This window comes from Bombus pascuorum, chromosome 2, assembly GCF_905332965.1.
Source record: "Bombus pascuorum chromosome 2, iyBomPasc1.1, whole genome shotgun sequence".
NCBI lineage: Eukaryota > Metazoa > Arthropoda > Insecta > Hymenoptera > Apidae > Bombus > Bombus pascuorum.
Genome location: NC_083489.1, coordinates 7,549,892 through 7,576,524, shown reverse-complemented (window position 1 = coordinate 7,576,524; position 26,633 = coordinate 7,549,892). Strand labels below are relative to the sequence as shown.

The 26,633-nt window shown below is 40.5% G+C and overlaps 1 protein-coding gene across 5 annotated transcripts in view; it reads right to left on the bottom strand.

Moving 5' to 3' along the window:
- LOC132904525 (uncharacterized) overlaps positions 1-26,633 on the bottom strand; it is a 307,845-nt gene that overhangs the window by 108,379 nt on the left and 172,833 nt on the right. For all 5 annotated transcript variants that reach the window (XM_060955100.1, XM_060955102.1, XM_060955101.1 and 2 more), the window contains exon 6: positions 15,301-15,390. In XM_060955100.1, the coding sequence (XP_060811083.1) occupies positions 15,301-15,390 (90 nt within the window). The remainder of the gene's footprint in view (positions 1-15,300; positions 15,391-26,633) is intronic.

Below are 26,633 nucleotides of genomic sequence, written 5' to 3'. Positions count from 1 at the left end.
CTAATATCGTACCTCTGCACGCTATGATTATAAGAAGACTGCAACTGTTTCTGCAATTTCATACCCTTAATTGAAGGAATGGAATTTAGACAAAGATTTGTTTTAACCGCAAAACCGTTTTACAAGCGTGAATCTGTTATTTGCTTGAATTAAAATATGCTTTTGAATTGCCAAGCTATCCTTAATTAATCGAGTCATTTATATTTTAATACTACTTGTTGAACCTATTTATCTTGGAAGAGTACTATTTGAAGACGACGTCCATGATTTCAAGAAACAAATCAACGCAAGACCGATTGTTTGAAAGCTCCTTCCCTATTATATTCAACGCGATATAGAAAATCGCCTTCGATATTTTTCTCGAGGCACCGATATTATTCCTATTACCAATTCATCGACATTGCCATTCATTCGTCGTAACTTGAAAACGCCTTCGAGTACGAATATTCAGTTTCATCGTGTCGAAGAAATTGATTTTAATTGAAGACGGACTAATAGACGAAGGAAACTAAACGGGGAGAAAGAGAAAGGAAGATCGTTTCCACTGAAAAGAGGGGGCTTCGCCTAAACACGTTGATAAGTAAAATTATCGCGGTGCTCGCGCGAGCGTGCGCTCAAGTTGACCCTGCGCTGGCTCTATCGGCCACGACTTGGCTGCGGATTAACACTCGTTAGCTCGCTCGAGAGTCGCTATAATCGCTTAATTAGTCGTTGAACGGCACCAATACGCGCACCTCTCTCCGAATAATCGATTCCCCTGTACGTTTCTCATGGCGAATCGCGACGAAGATTTCACCACTCGCTAATGCCGATCCTGAATGCCAGATCTGCAATTATAATCACACCGCTATGGACAGGTAGCTTGGATCATGTTTCCTTCCATTCGCCCGATCGCTTCGACGGCCGAGTCAATGAATTTTGAAAATTGATAGATGAAATTTGATTTTATACGGAGGATATTTTTATCCTTCTCCTTCGTCTTTTTCTCCTTTCGTTTCTTTTTATCAGTTTTTTTTTTTATTTTTAATCTAGAGGTTAGTTTTAAGAGTCTGTTGTTAAAAAGTTGGGATTAGACAAAAGGTTTGACTGGCTGGATTCTGAGATAGCAAATAAAGGATTTCTCCTTTTTAGTTCTGCTGCTGTACGATTGATTTCTTCTGTTCTTATGGTTTTCGGAAGTAACAGCCACTTTCACGCGATTGCCTGGAGCTCCAGGCGTCAGCTATTTGGACGCTGGAATCAGAAGAAGTCTAATCACAGATTAGTGGTCTAGAGAACGAGGGATTTCTCTCTGGATCGTTCGTTCGTCAAAGAAATCTAATCTAGGTCTATAATCTAAATACTAGATTATATATAGATTATAGATATAGATTACATTAGTATTAAATTGTATATAGATTATGGATATTATATTTCTAAATAATCATCGAATCGAACATCGAATTTTCTCTTTTCGTTATTAAAAAAATCCAAATCTTGTAAAACAGTCTGACGATCGTTGGCAAACAAGCCTGCTAACGCAGACTCGGAATCCATGGAATCTTTGCAATCTTCTCGTGTTTTACACCATGCTAGAATTTTTCTAATACGTTCACGTTAAACGATTTCACGGAAATTGCTCGCGCGTATCCCCGGATCAGATTCGCGCGAGTAAGCGAACGTATTAAGCGTTGATTAATACCCAGGGGAACATCTTATTTGTGGAAAGTCTTCGCACAAAGGCCAACTCGTGTTCACTACTTAGGCCAGAATATTCGCGGTAATGCGATAAAAAACGCTCGACCCCTATTAACCTTCGATCTTTCACCTTTCGACAGACTATCGACTTCTGCGTACCGCTCGTCGATCATGCGCGACGTGCAAAGCACGAACGGCGCCTCGCAATGCCGCTTTTTCCGTGTTTCGTACACACGGAAATATGATACATCCTGTCGCTCGATGATTGCCTAGAAATTACCTCGCGGAAACTTTACCCGAAATTGATATTAATATAATTTTCGCGAACACTGCGTTTTTGTAGAATATTCTATCGTGGAAAGCGAATAAAACCAATCTTCGTCCACAGATCTAGTGAATGAGTATAGCCACAGTTTATCAGTGAAAGGGTTAAGATCCCACGGCCTTCGAGAGACTTTACAGTAGGCCCCGCACGCCAACAATGTACGCTTCGCAAGAAACAGAAAATCGTAAATAATAGCGATCGTGTATGTACCTTACACACGCAAACCTCATGTCCCAAAACGACTTCCATAAATCTTCTAGCCCCTCTAAAAAGAAAAAAAAAGAACGCTGTACCACTGTATCACTGTACCAGAATCCCAATTCTTATCAAGTCAGTTTCCCCAGCGAGCTGGCAATTTTCTATCGAAACTTTCCATTGGTTTCCAACGTGGAACACATTCTAACGGCTGACCCCTTCGCGCATCGCGACGCCAAAATAACGCGGGACCACGCCCTGACTTTATCCGATCGTTCTGGATGGATTTGTTGGGAACGCGTTACCGAGTGGCTCGTTAAACGCGTAACGATCGGTGCACGCAACGACTAAAACCGCGAGAAGAAAAACTGCGATGAACGGAAAAGAAAGGCGAAATACGAAGAACCTGGGAAACTCGAGGATATCATTAACTTTGGCGAAACGAACGGTAGGAAGATGAAAACCCGCGGAAAGGAGAGGCAATTTGCTGGAAGGTTCGCGGCGCGAGATGAAATTGTGGGCGGCAGCCGTTTGAAACATTAGACTTAGGAAGAAGTAATTTGTCGACGACCTGGATAGCTCAATCGGCCGGGTCAATCGTCCGGCAAATCGAGGATCCGGATTCGAATTCCTTCTTAACCAATCGATTCCTGGATCTCTCGCGATTCTTAGAAATCCGATCGACCATCAAGACGAGCACTACTTTTTCCATTTTGTAATTTAAAGTTTCTTTGAAGATGGATCAATTGAGTGCTGAAAATTCTAATCTTTCTATAAAGCGATGATTCTTTCAAAAGAGCATTGGTTAGATCGATGTTAATTAAAGCTGATATTCGAAACGGACTGGAAGATTTCAAATGCGATAAAATCCATAATGAAGAATATCTAAATACGAAGAGTACGAAGAAAGAACGCGATAAGTCACATTTTCTATTATAGTCATATTTTACAAAGCAGTGGCTTAGAATTCTTAACCCTGTTAAAATTTTTAGTCCTTTTATTCTGAAATATTCTCTTTCAGTCACGAGGTGAAAATAAAATTTAAAAAAACCCTGAGATCTTCACATATAAAAATCTTTGATAAATCGAACTTTGTTGAATTAAACTGATCGAACACCGCTAAAATTTGCCAATCTCCATTTTAACAAGAATAAGTAGTTCAACGATATATCAGCATGGTTTATTTATAGACATATGTACGTAACGTAGTCTCAATTAAGAGCAAATTCCAGTGAATCGTCGCGTCGCAGGAGACGCGAAAAGATAAGAAGCAAAGGAAGGCAAAGATCAAAGAAGAAGAAGCGACTGGAGACGAGTTCGCACGGGTCGAGCGTGTGCCACTAGGAGCATGGCGGAAAACTTTCTCAGAAATCCTCATCTCGATCTCGTCTGAAAGTATTCCATACGTTCATACGTACATAGACGCTCGTTCGGTCGCTCGCCAGTGTGGTCTAGAATGCGCGCGGCGAGTTCGTGCGTGGCTAATACGCTCGATCCAATCGGCCGGGTGATAACCATAATCACGTAGCGGCTTGGTGTACCGAACGTGTCCGTACAGACTGCGTGGATCGCGCCTCTGACGATCTTGGGCTTCGTGCTTGATACCAGGTTCTGTCGATCCTATATGGCTTTTGTTTGAGAAACTCGTCAGAATTAGTTTTGTGATTAGTTTCTCTGTACGCAGTACTATGAGAATATTGACTCGAGATTTTATTGCTCTTGTTGCAAACACTAGAGAAATACGTTGTAAATTTCGATAATATTGGTATTTCCATATGACCGCAAAACCTTAATACTAGAAAAACGAAATGTATATAGAACAAGATAGAAAGATGTTTCATTGAAAAAAAAGGATATGCAAGGCTGCATATACTTCAAGCATTAACAAAAATCCAAATCAACGTTTCGAGTCCAAAGATAATTAGATTCCTATCAAATTCTGTCTTTCGTATCTCCAACTCTATTCATTTCTATTCCAAGCAATGCTTCGATATATTTATTCCGCGTTATTATCTCCTACTGAAAGAAAATGTACATAGATGCTAGGATATTGGAAAGCCAAGATTGGAGCAATGGAAGAGACGCAGCTTGAATGAAACGAACGAAGACCCGCCTTTCTCCGTTTCCTCGAGAGTTCGCCAGCTTTTTCGCATTCAGACGTCCCGCTCCTAGTCGTTGCTATCGACGTAGCCCCTATGGCGGGTCTCACGCCCGCGCGATCCTCGTTATTTACGAGTAGAAACGGAGGGTCGAGGGCGGACCAGACTGTCCGACGCAGAATGGGATCAAACTACTAATTGGTGAGCGAATTTTAATCGGAGAACGCGCCACTCTCGACGCAGATCAAGGCGCCTCAATGGATTCAACTATGGGAAAGCGCGTGTTCTACATTTCGTGTACATATAACAGCATATATGGGATTTCCACTGGTGATAGCTGATGCTTTTTGTTCCGCTTTGTTAAAACAATCGAGAATAGGAGAAGTTGTGTGAACATTTCTTTTGGTTTCCAGTGGATATTTGAATGATTAATGATTCGTAATAATGTTCTGCTATGAGAAATCATTACTATTATTTGAGAACCGAAATGATAAGGATTACAGATCTTATAGAAGACAGGATAGATCTTAATAATAGCGATGAGAATGAATTTTTGCAAATTTCTTCGTATTCCTATCGATGAAACGAACTGTTTATCGTTCCGTACGCCATTAAATTTTATGATTCCTTCAAAGTTACTTACACTTTCGATTTTACGGAGTATTGCTCCATTCACTGATTTCAATTTCACTTGAAAGCTTCTATATAGAAGCCTTTGACGTCAGTGTGGAAAAAAGATTGCCTGTCGAACGATGGAAAGAGCAGTTCGACGTTCGAGATTTTCAATCTTCTCGAAACACCGGCAGACGGTCGATTATTTTTCAGGCATCGCCACGATTTTCCGAGGAAACGAGATCGCTCTGGCGTTTCGAGGAACTGCTCGTTCCAGAAGCGAAGATCTGTGATAAGAGCAACCGATAACGGGTCTTCGGCGGGTGGGCGTACATTGCGCTCGTAGCAGCGATCGAAAGTATCTCTTGCAGTTATATTGATCGCCGATCGAGAGTCGGATCGTGGCTGCTCGATATTCCACTCTCCGAGCGACTTACTGAAGTAGAAAGAAAAACGATATCGGAGGCGTAACGGAAAAATTCCTCGTTGGAGGATCGAAGAAAAATATCGCAATGAGGAGAACGAAGACGATGTAGTCGATTTTCTGAGACGTTGGAAACGCAATGATGTATTTAAATAATAAATATAATAATAAATTATATATAATAACACTTCAAACAAAATATAACTTTATAAAATATGATTTCTCTATAAGACACAATGTTTGCACTACAATTTTATTGAAAAATATGACGTTGCAATCATAACGATATAAGAGCTTCCAGTCATGATATATTGATATGTACATTGAAAACGAAATCTTAGAAACGAGTACAAGTAAAGCAGAACGAAGTAAAGTTTCCAAACAAACTAACCAATGCTCGTTCGTATGCTCTCGCTTATCGGCGCAATTAACGCTGCGAATAAGTCATTGCGAGGTAATCGAGCTTCGAGAGTTGTCGCGACGCGAAGATCCGATAGTCAGATAATTATCCAGCTGGCTAGAGATACCACGATGGTATCGATATCGATTCGAACGTTCCAATCGTCGGAACTCGTTCCATCTGTTTTTGCACTTTGTGTGTCATTGAAATGCTTTGGAGCGTAGTTGGGTGTACCACCCGAACCGAAGCTTGATTTAAGATCCTTTGGCTGCGTTTCAACGACTCTTGAACTACGAGGTTGTAAGTAGATGTTAAAGCGTATGGAAAGATTCAGAAGTAAGAATGGAATTAGGTTTAGGATAGTGGAAATTGTTTCGTAGTGTTGCTTGATTTTTTCGTACAACTGAATTATTCTAATTAATTAGAACAACGTTATATACTGCTAATTTCCAATATAAGAGGATTTCCTTTTTCTGTACGCAATATCTGGTTTCCATAATTGAACAGAATTTATTGTTTCCCAAAAAATTATACGATGACACGATATACGATATACCAGCGGTTCAAAAGCAACGATAAAACTGAAAAGAATGTAGAAACACCGAAGCTAATGAATTTGATATCTGAAATATTCATATCCCACTTAAATAACCGATATTCGCATTGTTATGGTACATACAATATTCTTGATTATATAAAAGAGAAAAGCAGATGCCAACTTAATGGCGAATCGTATCTTGTATTGTATTTCTTTGCCACAGTTCAATTACCATAACTTAAATGTACACGAATGCGAGGCGATATACCAATAAGAAGAATCATTACAGAAGTATGACAACGAAATGGAAGAGCAGTCGTAACCGGTACCAGATTAGAAACCCGACAGAAAGGAATTTATACTCGATCGTTTCACCTCCGTCACGCTCGATCCGCGATCAACGTGCTTCCGATCGTGGGTCAGCTGCGTCCTTTCAATTTATTAACCCGACATGAATCGTTCGCGGACGCTAATTGCACCGGCTGATACCAAAGCGTCGCGCTGCGCTGCGCCGTGCCGGCAACCAGCAAACGTTTGCCACGCAAACGCGGCGTGTCTCGCCGGGACGCACGTAGCAATTACGTCGCGCGGATTATTCGTCGCCAACCAGCTCGTAAACGTCCAACACGGAAACTGATTCCCGACTGCAGCTTGGAGAAAATCGAAAAAGCGATTCGAGAATTTACGACAGTGTGCGGCTACGATGATACGTGGAGATGGTGAATATAAGTAGCGTGCTATTCGTTTGAATTGTTTAGATAAGTTACTTGTTTTTTGGAGTACTTGTGACGCTAATTAAGAATTAAAAAATGCATTTATAATAAAAGTTAAATAGATTTCTTTCAGAGCAATCTATGTGTCAATGACTCACAATGTCTTTGCCAATGTTAACAAAGGAGAGAGATGTTAGTCATTGAACCAAGCATCGAAAGTGCACGTTTATATTTGCGTACTTACACGAACGGGCCACCAGTACCGTAATGTATATTTCTTGGAACACTCGTGATCTTAAAGATAGACATCTCATCAGCTGATCGCGAGTGTTTACGACCACGGTCGCTGACCCTAGGACCGGTTATTCATTTCACGCTATTCTCCAAGCATATGTATTTAAAGAAATCAATTCTGCGAATTGGCTAGTATAGGCGTTAAAAAGTCAATATTTAAAAGTCTCTTGCCGCCATAGATATTTAGTGAAAAAACGTGGGAAACATCCAAGGTGTGAAAACTAGTGACAAGAAAAAAATTTGCATTATAATATTTCCTGAAATGATCAAAAAGTAAAAAATACGATAAATGTAAAATAAGAATTTCCAATGAATAAGATTGTTGAAATTATAAAATTTAGTAATTAAAATGAGATTTCTATGTAGAATATGTATTATTGATATAGAAGCTGTCTCATTAGGCAGTTCCAGGCTGACGATTTCATCTTTCATCTCGCCGCCGATTAGAGAGATCGGCCGGCCGACAATAAGTCCCGTAACGAGGCAATAAGACGATCGCCATGGCCGTGATCGTCTGATTAATAGAATCCTCGATCGCACGATAATTCGCCGTTTGATTAATTCACCGATTATTCTGCGATCGTTTCGCTACAAAACACCAGGTTCGATCCGATTGATCGGCGCGCTGTATCACGCCACTGATTGATCAGATAATAATTTCTCGAGCGTTTAGAGAGGTCGAGCCACTCGAGAGTTCGACGCCTCTCGACGCTTCCTCGAGAAACGTGAATAATTGAACGAAAGCGCGTATACGACAACGCGTGATTAATTAGGCGATAGTTCTATGTTTCAGTAAGCATGACGGGGTCAGTTTGAATTCACGGATCAGGTGATTGAATAAGGTTCGATATAAGATTCGATGAAGTCTATTCAGAGACCGTTTTCATACCACCGAAGAAGTAGAAATAAGATTTGTATTTTACTAACTAGGATGTCTGATCGAGTAAATGATTATAATCGATACAGCTTCATTATACTGAAACTTTCGAAACACCATTTTAAACGTCTTAATGGTTCTAGAATAAAAACAGGCGATCGATTTTATTTAAGAAAAATTGTAGAAGGTAATATTCCATAGAAATATGTCAAAACAAAGAACTGACAATAGACGATTCTTTATAAATCAAGTGTCAAACAAACGTAATCGTACCAAAATTTATATTGTTGTTTCAAACCCTTCGGAACTTGCCACTTCCAACTGTTAATCTTCAAAATTCATGTTTCCATCTTTACCATTTCACCCTTCTTCACTCTGTTACTTCCTAAAATTATGGATCATCGATCAAAAATTTAATTTTAAGCAGATGGTAAAATTGCAACTTTCTCGATCCGCGGTTCCCATAGAAGCAATTAGCAGCGTAGAAAATCCACGCGACGAATAATAGCGGTCGATACGGGCGAGGCGCATCGATCTGGCGAAGAATTATCGATTGGCCTCGGCGAAATCTTAGCCTGACAACGGCTTGGGATCTGGGTCGTACCCTGAATTCTGACTGCGTGCACGATCCGAGAGCTTTTGCTCTGCGCGTAATTGCTCACGTAGCCGAAGCGTGCGCCACCTAAAACGACGCCCGAATCCGTGTGATTATCGAGTATCGAAAATTACAATGTTTTGTTTCTGTCGTGCATTTACCGGTTTTAATCTTAAGCCTATTATTCCGCGATCGGGCTCCCTCTTTTCGCTTCTTCTTGGTTTTTTCCATTGGTATAAATACGACGGTACGATGTATTTTCGGGCCGAGTTCTTCGACTTTTTGTACGATGATTTTCTAACTAGTAATCTTAGCGAATTGACAAATGAGCTGTAGGTTATAGACCTTGGCTATACTGATTATTTTTACAATTTCACATGGAGTAGAAGAATCAAGCAGTTTGATCAGTACTTATAATTATAAACAAATTGATTGTTATATTTAATACGAAATTAAGAATTGTACTTGTTCTATTTCCAAACTTGTTAATATTACGTAAGATAGTTTATCAATACTAGCAGCTCGTAATTTATGTGCTTTCTTACAAAGCTTTGCTAGTAATATATATCGCGAATAATTGTCGCGATTATAGAATACTCTTCAATCTCTTGTGTCTACATTCTGTGATTAAGTCCTTGATTTTAATTTCAAGACATTAATTGAGTGACTCGCTGTTAACAAATAACGGTGTTAATTTAATGATTCGTTCTAAACTTTTCTAATATTTGTCATAATCAAACATCGCAAAGAGCTTCCCATATATCTTCGATTAAAAAGTGCATTCGTATCCAATAATAAATTGACCGGTAACGAGCCACAACTAATAACGAACAGGCCGTGAAAAGGTCTTTAATTATCGCTATCCATGGTCAGTACAATGAACAAAGTACCGCAAATCGCGCATAGGTAATTAGTCTAATGCCCGTTTGTTGCATAAAAGCGGTCATTATCATAACTCGTCGTTATCCGCAAAGGGAACGTAAATTTTCGTCGATCCTCACGTCTGATAAATTATCGCGACCAGCAGATTTTTTAGAAGGTGATGCGGACTATGTGGTTCACCCACGCGAGATGCCACGAAGACTTGACTGAGAAATACCAGGAATGTCTTTTGGTACGATTCATTCTGGTTAGCGTTGCGAGGCGAAACATTCCATTGAACAGTCGCGGTTTGATCGCACAGAGGATGATTAACACGAGACATCGTACTATACATTCATCATTTTCTTTTCTGCGACCTTTTTCATTGAAAGAAAAGGAATTTTAGATTGAATATAATTCTCAAGTATAATAAGTTTATTTCCCAAAGCGTAAAGAATATTTGGAGACCGAGATTGAAAGAAGAAAACCGTGGAAGTAATACTTTTGTCGATTTTACTTTGCAATGGAGGAAAAATAATCACAATATCATCCTTTACGTTATCTTTCATAATTAAATACCCATTAAATCTAATTTTATTCAACCTAAAATAATAAAATAAAAAATGTTGCTCTCTACTGTCTCTGAATTCGAAGCAGCGATAGCGGAAGCTATTCTCCAGGAAAGGGTAGGACCAGGTCTGCTCCACTAGTTCGAGCACGGATCAAGCTAAATCATCTAATTCATGCTCGAGCACACGAGCGCGTAATTTAGCCGAAGGAGCTTACACGTGAAAGCGATCGGCTCTTTACGCTCGCTCGTTCGACAATAAAGATGTTTGCGAAGCCGTTGACCCGGCGACTTCGATAATCTTCCGACGAACCCCGCTCTGCATGATATTCTATCGCTACTCGAAAAGTTCACGGATAACCAACAACCTAGCACACGTCTGAGACTTATATACTTTCGGTAGAACAGTGAAGCAGGCCTGATAATTACCTTTTACCAAGAATATATTAATAATGATCTTTGTTCCAAGCTATTAATTACTTTATCGTTCTCGTACCTACACTATCGTTTATGTATATTACGATATACATATTTATACATATATATTAGGTTGTTCGAAAAGTGTCTTTCTTTTCCAGACACGTCTTTTACAACGTCGCATCTTTATACAAACGTGATACCTAATCTGTCGAATGCTGTGACCTTTATCTTGATAAAACAAAATGGATCAAACGTAATTCGATAAAATAATGTAAAACAGAAAATGTTGTGCATCCATAATTTCTTTATAAAACGAAAGAAACTTTTCGGACGACCTAACATGTTCAACCATATGAACGAAATTAGAATTCGAAACTATACATGAATGAAACTATACATACTGAAAAGAAACGCGAAGACGGCGTTAATCGGCGTAATATTTTTATCTTTCTTAATTCGTTACTCGATTACCACCGATATTAAAACATTCGGCACCGCCCACCTCCAATTATCCCTACCAATTTCTATCCAATCACTTAACTTCGTATTTCTTATCGCTATTACTACACCCCTCCAACACCTTTTCTCATCGTCGATTTGCTCATCGTTGAACGGCAGACCGTGCGATCGACACGAATTTAACATGAATTATCTGTCCAGATTTCTCCCGCAACGAGATGTAATTTTCAAACGGCATCCCTAATTGAACAGGAAACGGCAACTAAATACTAATAACTCGACGGAGAGTTTAGACGGCTGATTCGATTTAATCGCGCGACCGAAGACTGTATTTTACCTGAGTGGTGGAAATCAGAGCGAACGAAGGCGTGTTAAAGGCGTGTTAAAGGCGCGTTTCGCGATTCTTCGAACGCCTCCGAGCGAGGAAACGTTCTTCGGACATACGAAAGTGTTCAGACACTTTACATGGAACATTTTTATAAATATATTGAACGTGTATACAATTTTTAAAGACTTAATTAACAGTGTAACGAGCCGCGACTATGGCACGAATAGCGAATACAGGAATACTTTCGCAAACACGTGTAGATTGGACGAGCGCGGTCAACTTTCAACACACGAAACGCCGATCGATTCTTTCTGTCCGGCCTCGTAATCCATCGCAGCCGGCTTCTTCTTTTTCTCGCTAGATCCGCCTCTTTTGGACAAGCGCACGCGTTCTCAACTAGCTAATCGACGACAAAGCGACTGTTGCTTTGCCAACTATGGGATTACAGTTAACCACTTTAAGTTCCCTCGGCTATTGGTTGAGAAAAGCTCACGGGGAACGATGTGCTCACACGTGCGCTTAGTTTTCGAATTATTTCGCGATTGTTCGTAGTTGGTCGTAGCAAATAAACTCTGGAAGTTAAAATTGCCTCTCGCGATCGTCAAACGTTCTGGCACTATCTCATGATTTGAAAATTTCTTAGGTTGTTTAATTTATAATGTTTTGTAATCTGGTGTTTTAATTTGGATTGAATGAAAAGTATTGTTCTAGATCTATGCGAAGACTAATCTCATGATTAATACAAAATATCTAGAACTGGAGCATGTATCAATTAATCGAGTATTCAATTACGATATACTATTAATCAAACTTTTCACTCATCAATTTTAATGTTTTACTCGTCCTACAAGAATATAAGAAAAATTGTATGGTATATTTTCAACGATGATAGAATACGTTCGACTATACAGCTGTCTTTGTTACCAAAAATAGACACGAATGTAGATATTCCTAGTTTATAGCTGCGTCTAACGATCGGATGTAATAACAGTGAGGCAAAGCATATAATGGGATAATGGGGAAGATAATGGCATGTAACCGAGCGATAATTTTTGCACGAGAACGAGGAAGCGTGCGAATCCTGTCGTAGGATGACAAATAAGTCGTGCGAAATCCGTGTACGCAGGAAATGCTCGCGTTTAATTAACTGAGAAGACTCGATTAAAGAAAAACAGATACCTACGAGTGATGAGATGCCGGTAGAATATACAGGGATCGGAGTTGAGATTTTTAGCAAGAAACACTCGTAATTGACATAAAGTTGATTAATTGTACAATTATTCGGGTAGCAACAAAGAACAAAGGCGTGTTTTCACAGAGGGTTGAAAAATAAGTGCGTAATCTATTGTACCGACAGATTATTTACATTGCCTTAACGGGAAATTAGCAGATAATTTAAGAGTATTATGAGCATCCTTTAATCGTGATAATTCAAGAACAATGGAATATAATAATATCTTAATTCAAGGTTAAGTATCAAAGAAACATATCCCGGAGTCCAAAATTCATGAATTTCGTGTCTTTAAGTCTTCCATAGGTAGAAGATTTATGATCACTGTTCTTAAAAATATAGAGAGATTCATCTTACAATTTGCTGCATGATACTTCATATCTGCGAATAGACTACAGAACAGATGCGTGAAGAGTAGTCAATTTAATTTAGAGACTAAAAGGTGTAAAATCGCTTTTCCTTTCACTCGTTCGCGGATTTTTGGGCCACCTTGTCTTTTACTTTCTACGCTAACGGCGACAGTGTAATTGTTCGTGCGTTTAAAAAAATTCACCACCGGTTGAATACGTAGCTTCGTTTTTACTACAGCATTCGCAGACCGATTAATAACACGGTAAAACGTTCCTGCGAACGATGGAAGATTACAGGCCTAGGATTCCCAACGATCAGAAAACAAACTAGCAAACAACTGTTTCTCCGATATGAGTCACGTCATGCTGTACACACAATATACTTTGAAAAACTAATATAGCGAAGGATATTTTTTTTGCAAATGCAACGAGCATTCGGGTCTCAATGAAATTTCTCGGCTCCTACGAAGAAACGCGAAACTCGTTCTCAGAAGGAACACAGAAACCGTTTCACGGCCGTTTCGTTAAAATTGAATTCCACAGCGACTTCCGCTTTGTGTTCTCCTCCGTCCTCCTCTCTGTCTTGAGAAGACGAGTGTCCCTTTTTCATTTTGTTTGCCGTTTAACACGCGCGTCGATGAAAACGGCCATGGAACGAGGAGACACAATCGGTTGCGGAATTACAGGTTTCGCCGACAAGAAACAGGAAACGCTTTTACATAGAAAGAAGAGACAAAATGGCGAAGGAGGCATCTACAAAGAGAAAGCGGATGCTCGAGTGAAGAAAAAAAAAAGAAAAGAAAAAAAGGAAGCATCGTTGTGATATTTTCAGTAAAAGACGATGGAACTGAGAGAGGAGAGATTCGATCCGCGGGACGTTTAATAAAGATCACGAGAAAGTACAGTTACGCTGTTTTCTTTTCGAATTAGTCGCATTAGCAGACGATTCCTACGATTCTCTACTCTTTAACAACGAGATATTGGAAACGCTTCGTGGAGAACGTCGGAGCGAGGGAACGTTGGAATGCGAGGAAATTATGCGTTCCAAAAGAGGAAGGGAATGGATGCGCACACGTGAAATGGTTCGGAATCGTTGCACGCGTGGAAAGTCATCGATATCGAAATCGAGAGCGCGCATAAACGAGTAGAGAATGATTTTTAAACCTAAACGAAAGGATGGACGCTTTCGTATGTGATTACTTCGAACGTTCGTCGACGATTTCATGCAATTAGGAGATCATAGTTAGCCCCAATATTCAGCTTATATATTAGCTTTCGAAGCTAGAGGATACTCGAATTACACAAAATGAAAAATACCCTCTTTTCCTATCCGAATTACCCTCATAAATTAAAAAAGAACCTGTCAAGATCCTCTGAAAGAATGAAACACTCATCACCCTCGTATCTGATCCTCTTTAAAAACCCCCTCTTCATAAAAAGACGACCCTTCCCTCGCAAACGACGCAACGAAGCGTCCCACCCCAAGTAAGTCAACTTCCTCTCGAAAAGTCAGCGTATATCTGGCCTCTCCGCTCCGACCCACATATTTCCTTCGTCACACAATGCCGTCCTTTCAGGAAACCCTGCACGGACACCTTTATTCCCTGGTCGGTTAATCGTTGACAAAGTACCGCCGCGGGAATACAGTTAGACTTCCGCGAGAGAGCCTCGAGGAAAGGACAAACAGGACGCGCAAAGAAAGGAAGAACGTGCCGTAGAAAGAGGAAAAGAGGGGAAAAAAGAAAGGGAAGGACGTGGTAACGCGGCGATAAGCAACGGAGAGAAGCGTCCTCAAGCACGTAAATAGACACGGTTGCCGAGGATGCGGAGGCGTGTGAACCGGGCTTTACAGGCCCACGTGGCGGTGGGTGTGCCCTGGCTTCCGCATACTCCTTCGCGGTCAACGCGAGTTATCTTCTCGCGAAGACAGCGTGTCGCGAGCCTCGCTTAATGGAAATTTTAATGACCAAGCCGGCTAGGGATTTGTGTTAGAATTATGGAGAATTTGAAAGACAGAAGGCGATGCTTGTTTATGAGTCGGGATAGTAATTTGGGGCAAACGTGGAATGTATGTAGTAACATTAATGACAAGGATGTAATTCTTTAGTAGTTGTTTGATAGTAATTGTTTTATAATTTACTTTTTGGTAATGGTGTCTGTGAAGAATCCTAATTAGATTCTTCCCATATATTTTTCTCTCTCTTTTTTTTTTTATTTACCAGCCAAAGGATATTGAAATTAATTTGACAAATTAATAAAAAAAGAAAAGAAGAAAGAAAGAATAATTCTTTCGTATCGAAGAGTATCATAAAAAGGTAAATCTGTAAAACTTACCAGGAAGCGTGAGGCCGCACGTGAGAACATGTTCGGGTATGTCGTGAATGGTCCTGGGCGCTACCACGTCGTCCACTCTCTTTTTCGTTCCTGAAACAGGAGACAACAGGGATCTCGTTACTCCCGCATCCTTTACGAATCCGATCTCCCAAGGCTCGCGTTTGTATCTCAATCGACGAACGGAATCGTACACCAGCAGATTTTGGTAATCTGATATAATGCTACGTATACGGGAGGTTTTGCGTAAAGTGTCCCTTCTGGTGACAGTTGCACAAATATGACCGCGATCCATCCGTGAAAGGATATCGAATAACTTTCTCAACCCCGATTCAAAAACCGGAGGAAGTGTTTCAGCCGTGCGCTGCTCCCAATGCCAACTGACCTATCGCAAAACTCGTACGAACACCACCGATTCGTTTCGCGTGCCCAGGCTCGTATACCTTCGCCTGTCTGCCTGACAAATTCGTACAAATTGGAGGACAGGGGCGGAAATTGTCGTACCGGAGGTTCTACGGTTTCACTTTTGCTTCGGACCTTGGAATTTAAGTAGTGACGTAATATTAAATTATTAATTGTTACATAATACTTTCTCTCTCGCGCAAATGTTATACTTTATAACTGTTGATATATCGGGTTGCCAATTAAGCCAATTGTTGTCAATATCTAATGACAAAATCCACAATCACTTAGTTGCTAATCCAATAGTCGATATTCTATGATAGAACGTTAAGTTAATTAATTATTAAATTTTTTCAAACAAATTTAATCGTTTTCAAGAATCAGATAAATATCTCTAAAAATGACTTGTAGCATCCACTGCCGTAGGAGGCCCTTGGATTCGAAATCCGTAGATTCCGAATTCAGAAATTATTGGCGTCCCAAACGCAAATGTCGGAAACTTAAATTTATCGTGCCATGCATCGCGCACAAACTTTTCCATTTCGCAACGAATAACGCTTCCATTTAGGGACGTGTCCCACACTTACGCGTAATTTCCACTGCAAGTATTTGCTAATTTAACCTCGAGCCTCTGCTAATCTCACCTTTTAACCCGCAGGTGTCATCTTCGACTGGCGATCGAACGATCGAAGGTGAACGTCTCGATACGCGTACCTTTTCACCTTCGAATGATCGTTCCACCAGTCGGGATGCACTTTCTATCGCGCGACGTGGACAAATTAATTGCAGGCAATTAAGACGACCGCGCCGCGGCCACGGTTTATGGTTTATTGTGGCTCGCTCCGCGGCTAAACATCATGCTGCAAAAATCTCCTACGAAAGTACCGCTACGCCGCGCGGCGAGATTCGAATCGCGGAATAGGAACGCGCCGCACCAGCCGAACCAAACGAACATCGTGTCGATGATTTAAGCATCGTGAAATTGTTTATGGACCGGCGAATTACTATTGAATTTCGATGCTGGTATTTTATTGTGCTTTCGTGATCATGCAGCCGATAAATTCGTTTTGGAAGGGGAAGGTTCTGATCTTTCGTTATCTATCGGATATTCGATTCTAGAATTTTTAGATGAGTCCTGGAGAAATTGTGGAGTAAATTAGATGTGATTTTTTTTTCTTAGTTAATTCCTTGCCTGTATATTTGAATACGGATTCTGCGTTTTCTGAATGTTTCTGGTGTTAGGAAGAGATACGGATCTATGTAATTACGTATTTGCTTTTAATGTCTTTGCGTCGATGTAAATTGCGACACCGAGACATTGATTGCGCATTTTATTAATGCAGAATATATGTATAAGTAGATAGTCTTGGTTTACATAACGGGATAAAAACAGAAATTCTAAAAGCCTTTCTACTAAATTTTTCATTAGTCTCAGTCATAAGCTTAATCGATAAAAATTCAAGTTGCGAGAAGAATCAAATTTTACGTGTTACAAGTTAGCCGTCGACAAAGTTAAAGAGCTTTTTTCTTTGAAAAACTTTCCACAATGATACATTACCAAATCCTACGATACAAAAACGCAGAGAACGAAGATGTAACCAAGACCTAAGGTTCTTCAATATCAAATCAGTTATACACTTCCTGCGAGTCTTTTAATCTCACGTTTCGTACGATTGCGAAACGACCACGCAAATTTCAACGGTCAAACACTTTATGCGGAGGCGTTAATTGCGCGATAACGAGGCTGTACAGTTTCGCAAGACAATGAAGCCACTGCATCATAGTTATGGGAGAGCTTGAACTAGGGCTCGTGAACAAAGAGGGCAAACATCGACGATAAGGGGTGAAGGAATCGCTTCTTTTATCACTCACTTATCACTGTCGTTTTCATGGAACTCGTCGATCATTATTACTAACTGTCTCGTGAAATCGGCTCTTTTTTCTCTTGTTTATCTCTCTTGTTATGGAAAGAATCAGGGAGTGGACTGATGAATGAGCGGAAAGATCGGTGAAAAATGAAAGATTAGAGAAAAATATAAAAGTAAAAAGAATGGAAAAAGTAGAAAAAGATCCGAGGATGATGGTTATTATTATTACTGTGAACTTACGCAAATCCGTTCATTTGTAAGTTTTTCGATTTTTAAATTTTCTACAATAAATTAGGTTTGAAGAAGGGAAAGAGAGAACAGAATGGGAAGGCCGAAAATGTAAATTAATGCAAATTGAATTGTCAGAAGAATATTAAATTGGACAATTACAATCAGTAGATTTTACGAGACTCTTCGGATATCAGAAACACGTCGATGAATCCTTTCGCTCAGCCTTAGAGTAACGCAGAAGCAGCGTGAAGCGATCAAGATCGTAAAACTGAAAGTCGCGAAACGATGAAAAAATTGGCAAGCTCGTAAGACGATCGAGGATGAAAGTGAAATAGAAAACAAGCCCGGGAAAAGAGAAAGGGCGAGAAAACCAGGTGCACGCGATTTCGATGATCGAGACTGTTGAACGCGATACGAACGTCATTTCTTTCACGTCGATCCGACATGTCGTTGATTAGTGGCTGCTACAACGTCTTAATTTATTCCGAGACACCGATCGTCCGCTGCTCGTTTGAACAAACGAACATCGCTGTTTCTCACTCTGAAATCGCATTAAGACGTGTTTGCAATTTGCAATTGGAGAGTTTCATAATGATTGTAGTTAAAAGTGTTGAGCGAACGATTGTCGAGAAGATGCGGAGGGTCTTTGATTGTACTTACATAAGAAAACTTCCGCGAAGAGTGTCTAATAGATGGTAGACCATTAAGATACAAAGAAAAACACTAATTCAAAGTCTTAATTTGTGCTGCTTCTGTTACGAAATGTCGTTAATTAGAATAAAATCTTGTAACCCTCCACGTTAATACATGTACAATTCTACGTACATTCTGAGTCTCTCGGAAGCCAAAGAAGATCAACTTCGCTTGTTAATTCCTTAATTTCATTGCATAAGTTTGCGATTAATGTTCAATTGTTAAGAAGCAAATGACTTCCATAAGTTTACTTATCGCAAGAAATGACATAAGTAATTATCACATTCTAACATCATCGCTAGAATTTTTTAAAACTTCTTACAATAATTGACGATTTCTAACGACAATTTGCACGCCTACATCCGATTTTAATCTTCGTTCGTATACACTCGGTACCAAGTTATCGAGCTATTAGTTGCTACTAATCTAATTACCATCCACAGCGAGTACTCCTTCTGGACATATGCAAAGTGCGCTCGAGTCGAGCGGATTCACTGTGTCCGCTTGGCAGTCAGCGTCAAGATTTCTAATTTCCAATGCACACACGCACGCAAAAGGCAGATCTGAAAGACCTGACATCGCGTGGGTCAACGATCGTTCGGTTTTCCGGACGATCGTACAAGCTGTTCCGATTGCGCGACGTCACGCAAAGGAAACAGCTGATGCGCTTGCTTACGACGCCAGCTTCCCTCCCCGTAATACAAAACGGTTTCAAGGGAGGTTTCTTGCGGAGAAACAGGCCTGGAACACGCGATACTCTCTATTTTAAGATGATATTTTATGGTCAACCGGTGCTCCGAGTTTGATTTTCCATCAGGATCAGTCAATTGTTCTAGGAACTGGACTATCGATCAATTTTTCTATATGTAATATTTTGGGTTTGTAATTTAAAATATTTCGAATATTCTAAACTTAAATATTTTCCAAAAATTGCTTCTGTATTCTTCTGCGTTCTTCGTATTCCGAAGGGATTATTACTATTACCTCACAATCCCGGCATTCTAATTTCCAAGTATTCCAGATATAAACGTTTTAAATTAAATGTCTCCTAAGAAAAGTAGTTTTTATAGCCTCGCTCTTAAGAGAATTTTATTGTCACTTTTGATATTCTAATTTAAATAATCTTCAAACATTCGCAAACATTCTAAGCTTAAATATTTGAAAACTTTTCTGATCCTCTCTGTATCCACGTCAGGAAATAGAAACTGAATTTTTGTCATTGCCCGTCTAAGACTAATATTATATACGGCTATAGAATTAGTTTAGCAATGGTAGTAAAAATCGTTTCTCAACATGGGGCGAATTAGCCATCGTGACGAAGGGAATCAGGAAGTTCAGGCTCGATGCATGCGGATGAGCTTCGCGTAGCCGTGCTTCCTCCTCCTGGATCTGGCCGGGATCATTGACATAATGATCTGAATGGAAGGGTGGGGGAGGACAAGAGAGGGAAAGGGGAATGCACGGGGGACGATCGAGGTCGCTGATACGCAATCGGATGCTGCTGCACACGGTGTCGCGGATGCAGCTGCTGCTGCTGCTCTGTTCATAGAAACGAGACCGAAGCCTGATTCCGGAGGAAGCCTTTATCGACTTCGTGTTGCAGTGTCGTGCTTCTTGAAACGCGAAAAACAGCTGAATTCGTCTGTTCACAAAAATGAGTTGATCGAGATGACGATGAAAACAGTCGTATATAGAATATTTGAAAAGTATTTCAATCAAAGATGATCACTGACAACAAAGTCAGAAATCTGTCGAAATTGTAGTTTCTGCTCCTTTCTTTAATTTCTCTTTTCAATCTCGCTAAAGTTCATGGAAAATTCCATAAGGAGATAAATAATTATTTATATAGTATATATTGCCGAATTATGGAGAAACCATATTGCGATAAATTGACATAAACGTCTACGTATACTGATCATACTGATCATTAGGTATATTACGGAATATGTAAATTTTAGCATATTTTTACATTGAATAAAGACGAAATGATAATCGGAAACATTAAAAAAATTGCACAATTTACACGGTGTCTAACCTTTTCCAGAATTGCGCAGAACAGAAGTTCCCAATTTTCTCCATTACTTATTCCACTAAATCTCACGTTAAAAGAAATTCACAAATAGCGAAAATTCAACTAGTCAAACATCAATTAAAATTGCTGTCCAATAATCAAAGTTCCACTTAACCTTTAACAACAGCATGCTCGAATCTTGCTACGACTTCACCAACAAGTCGTACAGAATTGATTCTTCGCTCTAATTGTAACCATACTTTTTACCGCTGTCCCATAAACATGTAGCAAGCGTTGGAAATAACAGTGAACGTGTTCACAGGGAAATATGTTGACAACGAGGACGAAAGAGGTTTGGCAACGACGGGGATTCTTTGGTTTTTGCAGACGGAGCGTAACGATCAGGTGGACCTAATCGCTTCATTTCACGGCACTTTGTCCGTCGAGCTACCGGTTCGCCTCAGCGTCGGGTCAATCAGGGCCAAGATTGGTCGGAGGAACGAAACGACTTCGTTCCGCGTGCCGTGGCCACCAGTCGAATTTAGGTTAATGCACGTTAATGCATCAAACCTGGAACCGGTTTTTCACGGGTGTCGTTCTTCAACCCGTCGATCCGAGGTGCGTCCCGTTTCGTTGCAGTCATTTGTAGTCGTTACGTATTAATCACGCGTGACTGTTGTTCGCGGTGAACGGGTTCGGTCCGCAATTTCGTACGCCTTGATTCGACGACAATGGATCGGCTGAAAGAGCGGATCGATTGAAAGGTTGCGTTAATTTCGGATTGTAGCCATCCAGTTCCCTTTTTCTCTCGTTCGGAATTTACAGTTTTACAAGCGGCGATCGAATGCTTGGAATGTTTCAATTAGAATTGCAAAATTAATTTCAAATCGAATTTGATTTTTTTCAGATTGTTGAAGTGTGTTTTGTGTCATGAACATCGTAGACATATAACGTGAAAATAAACAAAATTGATGTACCGTAAGTACAGCAGTTTCTCTGAACTCTAAGGCTACGGTGGGTAACTTTCATCGGATGAACAAGAAAGCAATATATCATAGAAAATTTCCTGAAAAAGACACCGACGATTGAAATGAAACTAACCGATGGTTTTCCCAAAGAGAACAGCACGCAACGCGTTCGACCACGGTGAATATTTGCAAAGGAGATTTTTGAGATTCCGCCGCGCCGCTTTACGGGCCGGCCGTGCCGCGGAATAATTTGCGTCGATTAAACGCGAAACGTGGCGGCGAGAAACGGCCACTTAAGCCGCGCTGCTTTCCCGATATAACATTACCACAAATAACTTGTTTCGTGCAAATGCGCGCGAGAGAGAGCCTAACGACGACGATGAAAAATCTGGGTACGTTGGCAAAGTGAACGTCGGTAAAGTGGACGTTTTCCACAACTAGAGCAGAAATTGTTGCTCTCGAGCATTACGTCCACTATCGATACTACCGTGCCAGTTTTATTTCGTTATCTTATTTACAATGTAGTCTTATAGGTAATGCGTACAAACTATTTGCACATTTTTCACCAACTGTCGTATCGGCTGCTATTTTACACTTTTGAGTACTCAATGCGCTATAAAACAACGAAACTATTTAACAAGGCATACTTTAAACGTGAAATTGTTTCCTTTCAATTAATTCAATTGCTTCGTCGTAAAATAAACCAGAAAGCTACGCAAACGAATGGTTAAACATGTGAAATCCTAAGCAATTTCGTCCTCGTTACGTCGATTTCCTTCTCAAGTTTCTATTCCTGATAAACGGAAGAAAACTGAGAATATAGGTTAACGTATCGCGGTTTACTGAACGAATTTCAATCGTCAACGCAGTAAGTTGGCAAGTATACACGAAATTGACTGGCGCGTGTACGTTTCTACGAAACTGCGCTCATTAGCATAAGATGATCGCTACGATTGACTCGTAACCGAAGGTTGATTGGATCTGCTCTCTTTACGGCCCATCGCATCGTTTGCAACTTAAACGCTTCCATTCGCGATTCATATTCCTCTTCGTGGCCTCGCTCCCTTTAAAGAACGACTTCTCTCGGCTGCAGGTCTACAGAGATATGCGGTTCCGATACTTAACACGTTGCCCACCGATCTACTTGTTCCTCTTAACCACGCGTTGCAATCATTTAACGCGGACATAATATATGGGTTTAGATACGTTTCTGATATTTATATTAATAACGTGTAGTTTCAAATGAAATATAGCGCTGACAGATATTTTATGGAAGTTATGAATGAAGCTCGGATACCTGAAGGCCACGAGTGAAAAATGTAATAAGCCATATCTCAACCAATTTAAGAAAGTATCGAGTTATGCAACACATTTTTACTTTCGTGCATTTTGTACATGTCATGTAAGATAATCGTTATTTTAATATTTAAAGTTATTTGCATATTTTATGAGTGCTTAAATTTAAAAGCGTAATTACATGTCGGCTGCGAAGAATGCATGATAATCCAATGCGTATCATTAATCTCAATTCATGTATTTAGCAATGTATTCGATCGATGATATAGAAATTTTTTAAAGTATGAATCTTGATACCAAAATCTACTAAAAGTTCCTAGTACCGACATATAAAGGAACACGAGAAAACACGAGAAGAAAACAAATTTAAACGCTCAAAGAGAAAGAGATTCGCTAGAACAGAGATGGAAGAATCCGTGCAACAAAAAACATCCACATATCAGATGCAAATTGAAGAAACGAAATACCAAACACAGTGTATTCGATCAACACCCAGTACCCTATATCATTACACTCCACTCAACTCAAACTACCGTCTCCTTTTTTTTTCCCATAATCCGGGTCTATCGACGATGTAATATCCATCCACGTCACGTTACAGCGCATTCTAACAGACCAGTGACCTCAGTCGTGGCGAAACACGAAGTTCTCCGCACGCGAGACCGACGATTCGCGTCACGAGCGTTTATTCCGGGCCGGCAGGCTTCGTTACGGCCGATTTCAGCCCGCAAATAGAATTTGCACGCGAAACGATTCGGCAATTACGCGGGCACGTCGTACGTAGCCAGATCGTTCGATATTCAAGAAACGTAGAGTCACGCGTGAGCTGCCGAGAACCTGGAAGCCAGAGCACGGTACCTTCTTCTGAAAGATCATTTCCAGTTTCCATTTGTGAGCGTAACCACTTCCGCCAGCATCCAGTCGCGCCAGATTTCAGTAACTTCGAATGGGAAACGAAGGCGGATAATGGCGATCGACGAGGATTGTCGACGGATAAATCGGTCAGGTTCAAGGAAGTGCACGTTAACGTGACTGTCGAACGATACACTGCTCTAGAAATTCTGATACACGGTTTAGGTATGACAGTACCCGTTAGCACAATGATGAATCGTGTTGCAGAATCGTGAATTCTAGGTTGAAGAAAACAGTGCGACGCGTGTTAATGCAATTCGATGCAGGAATTTTCACGAAGAGCTTTTTCTTCTTTTGACTCGTTTTAAATTACCACATGCTATCTACTACGATATTGTTAAAATATTTGCAAACCAGAAAATGCCACAAACGAATAACATTACCCGAGAAGTATTTAAAGACACTAGCGTAGTTCCCTACACTATTTTTACAAAGTACAAAATATTACGATACTAATAACATAAATAATTCAAATTTTTTCCCGCGTTTCTATACTATACGCAATTTCTCGAATGCACGCCCTAATTGTATTTCAACTGCACAGCGTACAACAAGCTACCGTATATTCCTTCCACACGCGTAAACGAAGTGTGTAATCCAATAGAAACGCTAGAGCTCACAATGTACCGCATAAAGTGCGTAGCGAGTAATCGACAGCAGCCTCTATTGATTTTTCATTTCCTAAGGCAATTGAATTATCCATCAGCAAGACAATTGGATTAATTCAGGCTTTTGATTCCCTCGCTTCCAACAATTGAGTTAGATGGCTTGATTCCGCACGCTATTTGCTCGGTCTGTGCAGGCGTATTAAGTATCCGGGCGCATTAAGGACAAAGGCGCATCTCTATAGAACAACGTCGTTCCACGGTTTGTTTCGCGACCGTTGGCCAATCTACGATGACCGATCGAAACGCGAGATAAGCGCAAAATTCGTCCCGTTGGAACGAAAACCGTTGTCGAGCCCCGACTCTCAACCAAGCGAATAAATACCCTCGAATTACACGGGCCATTACTTTATGAGTTTATTTGCCAGCGACCGCGAATCCCATAGGACGATACGCGCGTAGAACAACGGGGCGGAAGACCATTACGAGCTTCCTCCAATTAGGAGAGAAACCCTTTGGTTCGATCGAGTTACTAGTCATTTCGAGGACTCGTTTTCAAACAGTCGCAACGATGGATGAATCCTGAGTGGACAGACAGGCTCGTGTGAATTGCAATTTCTCCGGACATGATACTCGATCCGCCTCGTTTTTTGTCGATATTGGGCGTGGAACGATGGATGCGTATATTTGCGTGTTATAGGATGACAGTATCGGTAATCAAGAATATTTCTTTGTACGTATGAGTCGCGTAACGTGAGTCTACCGTATTGTTAGGTGGTTGGATAATTACGTAGATTTAAGTACTATATTTAACCCTGGGATGCTGTATTAGAAAATGTAATAATATTTTCCAATTATGTAACTTTCATAGGCTTTTCGGATTTTTATTTCTCTTTAATCTCCCTTCTATTTCAGGGGACAACATTTTTGTTTCTTCGTAAAAGAACTCCACCAAGAACTGCGCAATAGATTTCCCCTGCGTCAGCAGCGTCGATTAAGAAATCACAGTGTCTATGCCGTGTGTTTACTACCTGTACCCGCGATGTTTCCCGCTGGAGCCATTATTCTTCCCATCGTACCGAAAGGTGGCTTTCCATCAAGCATAGAAACAAAAAACGATGATCGTAACGTGACTACGGACACTATTCGATCGCTCATCGACGTGGAATTGCGCGATAGAACGCAGTCTTGTCTCGATGTATCGTTTGGTCCTGCGGAGAGATAAGGCTGCCAATGCAAGACGTTGTATCGCTATGTCATCGTCGCTGCGTTTCTCTATGGAAAGGGGAAGGAACGCCTGTCTTGTGTTTGCCAGTAACCGAACAAGGGGAACGACGTCCTCCACCTCGACGCCGTGTGCCGTTTAGCGAACCATGAAGCCCGAGAGCTTCTGTGAATGGTGGATGGCTACTATGCATACAGTGGCTCACGAAGATATTTGAACACTTACCATAGAAAACTTGTATGTATGTACGTATGTATTGTACGTGTGCAGAATACTAACAACGATTCTTCCATATTTCTTTCAATCGTAAGAATTCTCTTTAACGGTAATTTACAGAAACGACTGAGTCGAAAATTGAAAAATTGCTGTAGCAAAATTGAACGCTACATTTATCTATCTCCATAGTTACAGTAAATATACAGGTGTAACATCAGAGAATTAACGTAAACGTAGATATCGAGAAACACCTGCAATTATAACTCCATCGCACAACACAGGCTGCTATCAACCGATCGATGAATAATACCAACTCCCATTAATGTGCACGATTACCACGAGAAAGCAGCAATTATCAAGTTCAATCGCTTGAATGGTTGAAACAAGTAAATTATCTACCGATCGAACATGCAAACAGAATGAAACCTCTTCGTCTAAAGGAGCTTCGAGAAAGAAAGAAAGGTGCGTCCGCGGCCGAAAGCGGCACTCGATCGGCGAACCATGAAACGCAGACACTATTTTATCGTGGCGTTTAACACGGTCCATTATGTACCGCGTAGAGAGCGGGCGGATAGAGGTGAACAGCCTCCGTTGTGGTAGCCGCTTGATTCCCCGCTTAAACAGATATGATTGAGGACCGCCATAGAGACGATCAATGAGCTACTAAGTATAGTCAGCCGGTGGAGGCAAACGTTCAATCAGGCCGCGCGCGCTACACGGCCTCCTACATCGAAACACTTTAATTCGATCGAACCGCCAGCAGTATACGTGTACAATGTGTACAATAGCTTGGGAAAGTATTTCGATGTTTTCGTAGTCTTTTGTGAATATATTATTGTATCTAAAGTTTCGATCAACTTTGAGAATAGAAGTTACAAAGTACATATGTAGGACAAGTGTATTCCGGAG